The 9,108-nt window shown below is 48.6% G+C and overlaps 1 protein-coding gene and 1 long non-coding RNA gene across 2 annotated transcripts; one reads left to right on the forward strand and one right to left on the reverse strand.

Moving 5' to 3' along the window:
- Window positions 1–361: 361 nt before the first annotated feature.
- On the reverse strand, window positions 362–3,833 carry LOC117883123. The gene is made up of 3 exons (XR_004647187.1): window positions 3,657–3,833; window positions 1,511–2,038; window positions 362–777 (listed from the first exon to the last, which is right to left on the reverse strand). It is a non-coding gene; the product is annotated as an uncharacterized LOC117883123 (long non-coding RNA).
- Window positions 3,834–3,931: 98 nt separating this feature from the next.
- Window positions 3,932–6,668, forward strand: CHST2 (carbohydrate sulfotransferase 2). The gene has a single exon (XM_034782131.1). It carries the CDS (start codon window positions 4,701–4,703, stop codon window positions 6,180–6,182), a length of 1,482 nt encoding a protein of 493 aa, XP_034638022.1. The 5' UTR covers window positions 3,932–4,700; the 3' UTR covers window positions 6,183–6,668.
- The last annotated feature ends 2,440 nt before the right edge of the window (window positions 6,669–9,108 follow it).

Below are 9,108 nucleotides of genomic sequence, written 5' to 3' on the forward strand. Positions count from 1 at the left end.
CCCTGAGCCCAGGTCGTCCGGGGGATCCACTGTAATCTCCGAATTGCTCCAGCTCTTAGGAGGGTTTTTAAGTCCTGGGCTCCTTTCGGGGTGTTTCATTCTGCGACCTCTGTTCCTGGTGCTCCTTGTGCCAGTCCAAACCGCTTTCTGTGGTCAGCCAAGTCTCGGCTGTGAGCAGTGTCCTTGGGCGGGTTCCAGCGTCTTATTTTCAGACTGAGCTTGCTAGCTGCAATGTTGAGTTAACCCGTTCTCTGCTTTCTTCTTTCTTCTCCCCCTCTCTTGGCCTTTCATACTCCTGCAAAGGAATCTTCCATTCCCCACTCACACATCTTTGACCCTCCCCAAAATGCTTTGTGATGCTTGCAACAGCGTTAGCCACATAAAATGCTGATCTGCCTTCCCTGGGGACTCCCTGAGGGAGGGGGCCATTGGGTGTGACATTCCTCCCCTTGACCCCGAATCAACATTTTGTTGGGAGGAGTCACCATTTAGGTTTTTATCCTCCCCCTGGTATAGCGGCAAGGGTTACTGTTGGCCTTTTACATAAACAGCAATACAGCATGCACAAGATTGTTAGAACAGCAACAATTGCACATACCAGTCAATAATGACTTCTGGCTTTATGACTAACATAGCATAACACATTTTTTTGTTGACATAGATGGCCCATCAGGACGGCTGTGGCAAAGGCATTTCTCTCAAGGTTAAATGTGTGTTTTAACACCATGAAGGAGGAGGCATCTGTCTGGAATATGAAAAGTTGCTCTTGGGTGTGCGCTAACGGGAGAAACACATTGGGTGTTATTTATGAAAAATTAAACACAACATAGATAGAACTGTTAACAGTCTGTTGCAGAATGATGGGCCAATGCATTGAAAAATTTTGTGTTTGTGATCTTAACCGCAAATAGAGAGGCACCCTGGGGTAGGTGGTCCTTCAAACACATGCAGAGGTATTGGTAAACACATGGGCCTTAGTGGGGGCATATTCCGATCCCTTCCCAGCAGACCTACCTCATAAAAGCAGCCTGGCACTGCCTTTTTTTTTTTTTTTTTTTTTACACACCATTTGAGGGGGAGCTTTATAGGCCACAGCTGCCAAGTGTTGCCCTCCGCAATGCATATGTGCTGATAGAAGATGCAGTTAGCGCAGCACATACCGCTTAGCCATGTTATTGGAGGGAGTCACCTTCCACATGTCGCGATGGACCACCCAATCCCAGATAACACATGATGCCACATTCCCAGCATGCTAAACCATAATTGCCCGCATTCTCCACCAAAACTGTGACAGATTTTCGTTACCAATCTGCCTGGAGCATCGGGTGATCAGGCTGATGCCCCAGGATCATTTGGGGAGGAGATGACGTAACACATCAAGTATTTAAATTTTAAAGCTTTATTAATAAAATAATAAAATACAGCAGGGAACACTGGGAACACTTTCACGTTACTCAGGGGAAGAAAGAAAGCATTGGAGCCCCAAGTCCTAACCCACTTTTATACTCACACACGCACTACATAAAGCTGGCCAGGCCTGGGTGTAACGTAAGAAGAAGAGGGGAAGGGGTGGACAGGAGTTCTTGCCCTGGGCCCAGGTCATCCGGGTCATCCACTGTAATCTCTGAATTGCTCCAGCTCTCAGGAAGGTTTTAAGTCCTGGGCTCCTTTGGGGGTGTTTCATTCTGCGACCTCTGTTCCTGGTGCTCCTTGTGCCAGTCCAAATTGCTTTCTGTGGTCTCTTTCCCTTTCCCAAAACATCCCGACTCCGGAGACTGTTTTCTTTTTTGTTTTAGCCTTCACTAGTCTCACTGTTATTTTTGCAGCTCTGTGTCTCACTTAGTTCTTTTTTCCACGGCCGCTCGGGCACATTCAAGCCCCTATCTTTTTTGGCTGTCAGCCAAGTCTCTGCTGTGAGCAGTGTCCTTGGGTGGGGGCCAGCGTCTTATTTTCGGACTAGGCTTGCTAGCTGCAGTGCTGAGTTAACCCATTCTCTGCTTTCTTCTTTCTTCTCCCCCTCTCTTAGCCTTTCGTATTCCTGCAAAGGAATCTTTCATTCCCCACTCACACACCTTTGACCCTCCCCAAAATGCTTTGAGATGCTTGCAACAGCATTAGCCACATAAAATGCTGATCTGCCTTCCCTGGGGACTCCCTGAGGGAGAGGGCCATTGGGGTGTGACATACTGGCCCTATTTAAATAACACACTTCAGGAAGCAAAGTCCTACTGGATACCTAAAATTCTTGGGTGAATTAGGCCTAGTGAAAACACTCTATTCCCTGCCAAACACATCCAAAAAGAAAGTAAATGATGAATTGAGTATTATTTTAAAATTTATCTGCTCCTATTAGGTGCAGCAGCAATAAAAGTGTAAAGCATCAATAAATGTCCTGTGCACACTAGCACAAAGGTATTGAAAATAATTTAACATAACATGGTTTAAGCTGCACAAATGTCCTAAGACAAAATCATTTACACCACAGCAATAGAGGACTGGAACCTGTACAGCACTTTGCAAAGAATAGACTCATGGGACAAGGAAAGGTATTTCCTGACAGTGTTTTCACTGACCTCTTTTGCTCAAGTTTTTACTGCACAAAGCAGCTCTAATTTCATAGCATTGGGCTGTGGAGCAATAGCAGTAAATATTGCATTAGTATTTTCAACATGCTTGTAGGGGCTGGCTATGTGGATGCTACTCTGGCAGCATTGTCTGTATTGGCCTTTCTCTGTACAGTCCCATTGACAGTAAAAATAAATGGGTTCATACTAAACTGTGTTTAAGATAAACCCTCCAAAAAGGATTCTTAAATACAACTGTAAATAAGTAAGTTGTAGACTGGACATACACCCTGGCTTAGATGCTTTTCTAAATGGTCTTGTCTTCCCTAACATAATTTAAATGTTGTGTATTTAGATCAGGTCAGAAACAAGGAAAGCGTAGAAGGCCAAGAAGAGAGAGAAGTGTAAAAGCCTAAAACCTGGGCCAGGGTTGCTGTGGTTCGCAAACTTCATGGTGAACGTGGACACGGGAGCTTGGACAATTTATGTTTTTGTGTAATTTTTGTCATCTGAGTTTTGTTTTCAGTTTTCACTTGTGTAGGGTGACCCAGAACCGTCCCTTGGGTACAGTGAATTGGGGTGACCACCCCAAGCACCACACTTTTGGGGGCCCCGTGGGTGGGGAGGTAAGGCGGGAGGTGGATGGGTGGGGTGAGGAGGTGAATGGGGAAACAAGCGCAGGGGGGGGGTGGTAGTGAGGAGGAGCCCCCATACCAGAACCTCTTCTTTCACCCAGCACCTCCCTCTCAGCATCTACCACCTGCCTGCTGCGGATCAGATGTTTTGCGGAGTCAGGAAGCGCTGGGGGGAGAGAAGCGAGGGTGCAGCATGCTTGGGAGAGGGGGTGGAAATATCCCCTAAAAAAACCTTGCAACCCCCTCTGCAACTCTCTTTTGGGTCAGGACCCTCCAATTTGATAAATGCTGGTTTCCCCTGTGAAATCTGTCTAGTACAGGGGAAAAGCACACAAAAGACCAGATTTAATGGGGGCAGCCCAGATTTCATGGTCCATGATGCGTTTTTCATGGCCATGAATTTGGTAGGGCCCTAGTGATGAGTCTCCCCTGAAGGGTGCCTAGCTCCAGCACCTACCTGAGCCCTTTTTCTCAGGGCAGCCAAGGGAGGGGCTGTTTCGAAAACTTTCCCTTCAACTCTCCCAGGAGGAGGCGTTGGACCCAAGCCGGGTGCGCTGCGCAAGAGCGCTCCTAGCGCGGCTCCTGCCGCTCTCCCCAGCCGCAGCGAGAGCAACCATTGCAGATCGGGGCAGAGAAAGCGAGAGGAATGATGACTGCAGCGTCCAATAGGGGAGCGCGGGACCGGAGGGGAGGCGGGGCCGCGTGCGTTTTTGGGTAACGCCCTGCAACCCGTTCAATAGGCAGGGGGCGGGCGGCTCTGTTTTGCTGTGCCGGGAGCGCGGAGAAGCAGCTCGTGCTCCAAGTCTCTCTCCCGGACAGCTGGGCTTGCAATGGAGCCCGGGCTGCCGGGGGGGTGACTGCCGAGCGCCGGGGGCTGCCGCCGGAGCTGGTACAGACCGGGCCGGCGATCGCAAAGGCGTTTCTGACCGATGCGGAGGGAAGCCGGGGAAATAGCCCGCCGCGACCCCTTTGCCTCGCGCTCGCTGCTCCCCGCATCCGGTCTGATAACCCCCCGCGCCAGAGAGGCGGCGAGCGGGGGACGGAGCGCGTCTCGCCGCAGCCACCCAGGAGGAGCCGCCGCCGCTGCTGCGCGGGAGGCGAGATGCACTTTCGGAGCGATCGCCAGCTCAGCAGCACCCTAAAGTTTCCCCCCTCCCGTCCCCCGGCTGCTTCCTCGCCGCTGGGCTGCGGAACGGAAACTCCCGCTGCCGCCGCGATGGGCCAGCGGAGCGCCGCGCGCTAGCCGGCCGGCCGGCTGCAGAGCCCGGCTCTGGGGTGCATCGGCCAAGGGGGGAGATCGCTGCTGCTTCCCCCGGCCCCAGCCTGCCAGCTGCGGCTATGAAGGGCAGAAAGAAACGAAAGTTGTTGTGAGCCGGCAGCTGGTGAGACCCGCTGGCACTAGGCTGGAGCACGGGCTAGTAACGAGGGCGCAGCCCCGCCAGGCAGGGAGCAGAGCGGCCGGCTGCCGGGACTGGGCTTCCCCACCCCCGGGGCGTGCGAAATGCCAGATCCGCCGCGGGAAGGGCTCTCTGCTGGGGGCATGTGGGCAGCCCCCCCCCGGATCTGCGCTCCGTGTGATGTGATGAGCCACAGCTGGCGCTGGCCAGCCGCTCCTGCCCCTGCAGTGCTGCTGCTGCTGCCCTGGTCCCCGGCGCTTCTCAGCATGAAAGTCTTCCGCAGGAAGGCGCTGGTGCTGTGCCTGGGCTACGTGCTGCTGCTGCTGCTCACCATGCTCAACCTGCTGGACTACAAGTGGCACAAGGAGCCCCAGCAATGCAACGAGCCCCCCCCGGCCCGGCGCGCCCCTTCCTCTCCGCAGCAGCCCCACTTCCAGCCCCGCTCGGACATCCGCTCCCTCTACCGGGCCCCCGCGCCGCCGCCCCGCCAGCGCCAGCTGGTCTATGTCTTCACCACCTGGCGCTCGGGATCGTCCTTCTTCGGAGAGCTCTTCAACCAGAACCCCGAGGTCTTCTTCCTCTACGAGCCGGTGTGGCACGTGTGGCAGAAGCTGTACCCGGGGGACGCCGTCTCCCTGCAGGGGGCGGCCCGGGACATGCTCAGCTCCCTCTACCGCTGCGACCTGGCCGTCTTCCAGCTCTACAACACCGCCGGGGCCGGCAAGAACCTCACCACGCTGGGCATCTTCGGGGCGGCCACCAACAAGGTGATCTGCTCATCTCCCCTCTGCCCGGCCTACCGCAAGGAAGTGGTGGGCATGGTGGACGACAAGGTCTGCAAGAAGTGCCCCCCGCAGCGGCTCAGCCTCTTGCAGGACGAGTGCCACAAGTACCACACCTTGGTCATCAAGGGCGTGCGCGTCTTCGACCTGGCTGTGCTGGCCCCCCTCATGCAGGACCCTGCCCTGCAGCTCAAAGTTATCCACCTGGTCCGAGACCCCCGGGCCGTGGCCAGCTCCAGGATCAAATCCCGGCATGGCCTGATCCGGGAGAGCCTGCAGGTGGTGAGGAGCCGGGATCCCCGCATCCACCGCATGCCTCTCCTAGATGCCAGCCACAAGCTGAACAGCAAGAAGGAGGGGGGAGGTGGCTCGGATTACCACGCGCTGGGGGCCATGGAGGTGATCTGCAGCAGCATGGCCAAGACCCTGCAGACTGCCCTGCGTCCACCCGACTGGCTCAAGAACAACTATCTGGTTGTCCGCTACGAGGACCTGGTGGTGGATCCCATCAAGACTGTGCGGCAGGTGTATGGCTTTGTCAATCTGGTGGTGAGCCCGGAGATGGAGAAGTTCGCCCTCAATATGACCAGCGGGCCTGGCTACTCCTCCAAGCCCTTTGTGGTGTCTGCCAGGAATGCCACCCAAGCAGTGAGCGCCTGGAGGACAGCACTGAGCTTCCAGCAGATTAAGCAGATTGAGGAGTATTGCCACCAGCCCATGGCTGTCCTGGGCTACGAGAGAGTCAACAACCCTGAAGAGGTGAAGGACCTAAGCAAAACATTGCTCAGGAAGCCAAGGCTGTGAATGGGGCACAGAGGATGCCAACAATTATCCTTTCCAAAGGGACAGCTAGCCACTGAGCAGCTTTGAAAACAGTCTTGTTTGCTTGAGAGAGAGGGAGTGAGGAAAAAAACATCTGGTATTCCTTACAAATGCATTCATCAGGAATCCAGGCATTGCTCCAAAGACCATTTGTGGGTAATATACAATGACATTTTTGCATTGCTGGGTTATATGCAATTAAAAAAAAAGAAGTAGGATTGATGGTATTTGTAAAGCCCTTTCCTCTCTTATACCCAAGGTGAGATTCAGTACCAAAATCTTGTTTACGGACTTCTTGTTGTGACTGTGATAATGAAAGACTTGTGCAATTTCTGAGACATCTGTCTCGGTGGGGATGGGTTGCAGTGGAAACATTAATATTGCAAATTGTTTTTTTTCTATTAAAAGTAAATATTCAAATGTGATCTAAATAAAGAAAACAATAAATGATATTCATTTTTATAATTACCTCGATTGTCTGGGAATCACACACATTGCTTACGTACAGCTTGAAAAAGTGCTTGCTTCAGATGCACATTTGATAGTAACAAATACTTTTTATCGGGCTCGGGGAATGGAGTGCAACTTTCTCCATGTTATCTGCAGTTTAGAAGCTGCTTTCTTACAAACAAGTACAAATCCCATAAATGCTGTGAAGGTTTTGTGGCCATATGCACATAGCTAAGAGAGATCTCTCTTTAAATTATTAATTGTTTTTTTTAAAAAGTGGAAATATAACTTTTTAAATATGTGCCACTATAATATATTCATAAGATTTGCCATCACAACAGTATTGTTGCCTTGAAACACGTGTCAAGGAGTCACTGTTAAGTAGAACAAATGGTTCTACGTGTGGTCTTAAAAAAAAAAAAAAAAAAAAAAAAAGTACAGTATTTAAATGAACATTTTATAATAATGAAAAGGTTTGCATGTGTGCAAACTAAATAAATGTCTATGTATATTGTAGTGCAAATAACTGCAATGGATAGATAAAATACTTGAAGCATACTTCTGGCATGCTTGTTGTCAGATGGTAGAAATGAAAACACAGAATAAAGCTGGAGTTTCAATGTGAATAGTATAGAACTATTCATTTTCTGTCATCTAAATGTTTGGTATGTAGGAACATACAGGTTTTGGTTTGTTGCTATGTTGGGCTGATCCTGCAGTCCTTAGCGAGGCAAAACTATCCTTTGACTCCGAGAGACTATTGGCTGGAACTTCACTGTGTGTAAACACTCTCAGTTGCTGAGAGTTTTACTTGGAGGATCAAGCCCATTGTTAAATGTGATAAAAGTAGGAGATGTTACTACTCTCACTTCTGTCATATGATAACTGCAGGTACCAGCAAGGACTTTATTTAAGGCTGGTGTCGTTCTTCTCCAACACTGTTAAAAGATCTGTTTTGAATGTTGAGGTTTAAGGAAACAATTTCTTGCCACACAGTTTTCTGATTTGAGACCAAGACTTTTCTGTGGGAAGCACATTTTACATTGCTTATCTAGATATTGTGCCTTCAGAAAATACAAAGAATTTCTAGGAAGAATATAAATAGTAGGAAGAAGAAGAATTGGTTTGTGAAAATATATTTATATAAAAGAATGTTAAGTGTGTGTGAAAACTGTGGTTACGTGTAATGTCTTTCTTGTATTAATATTGAATTTTAAGCTAAAACAAGATGTTAATTGAGACTTAAGATATTTGACTTATGGATAAAATATTGGCAATTAGATGTCAACTTGGTTTGAAAAGGAAACAGGAATTTAATAAAGTAGTTAAAAAGCTTATTGTGCAAGGTTACATATACGATATTGCTAATTATCAATTTTATGACACATACCCATTCTGTTAATTTATTAGCAGTGGCAGTAGAAACAACAGTATAACTCTTTTCTCTGAGAACATTTGCAAGCAGATCGTTAAGTGAGATGTGTTTCAGAGATATCAATGGCGAGAAATGAAAGGGATTCTTAATTAAATTAATAAACAAAATGCATATTAAAGTTTTATTGTGGTAGTGGAATTAGAGGTCTCCTGTTACCACCAGAGGGATTCTGTTTTTACATCAGATGGGTCCCAGACATTCAGGCTTGGACTGTTTCTCAGTCCAGCTGACTCCCAGCCCAGGCATCCCCAAGAGCAGTGACTAAGGACTCCGATCTTGTTTTAGAACATGTTGCTTGATTTTTTTTTTTTTTTTTAATTTTTTTATCCGCCCTTGCTTCATTAAGTGCCTCTCCCCGATCCCCCCCACATATAATCCTATTCTGCTGCTTTATAGTAGCTGCACATGGGCTCCATAAACTGATTAGGAGGGGAACAACTTCCACTGGGCTGCAATAACATTCTACAGCCACCTACTAGGAAAGTGACGCAGGCTGTGCCATTAGAGACTCTGGAAACCATCTCTGTGATGCTTTCAGATCCTGCTGTCTTGAGTATGAGAGTTCTAATGCAATTTCTGAACTAGGATCTCTCATGTGGTATTATATTATTTTACCAGCTGTTCTGATGCCAAGGACAAAATCTTGCTCACCTCATTCATTGAAAACTCCCATTTGGTTTCATTTGGAGTTTGGTGTAAGTAAGACAAACAGGAATTGTATGTGAAAGAGATATGCTTGATATATTTAGCCCTCCCCAGCTTTGCAAATCTTTAGGAAATGTCTTTGACTTTAAATATTTTAAAATCTTTCTCCATTTTGCTGAGAGAGTACTAACTGCTTTTTTTGACACAATGCATTAAAAGTATTGGTCTAGGATCTGCATTATTTTACTGATGTAAATCAAGAGTGAATGGAGTTGGTGTGACATCAGAATGGGGCCCATTATCCGAGCTCCACCTCTCTACTTTGCAGCAAGAAATTAACTGACAAATGCTATTGCTGCAACTGGGCAGATTTCTATG

The sequence above is a fragment of the Trachemys scripta genome, chromosome 9 (assembly GCF_013100865.1).
Source record: "Trachemys scripta elegans isolate TJP31775 chromosome 9, CAS_Tse_1.0, whole genome shotgun sequence".
In the NCBI taxonomy this organism is placed as follows: Eukaryota; Metazoa; Chordata; order Testudines; family Emydidae; genus Trachemys; species Trachemys scripta.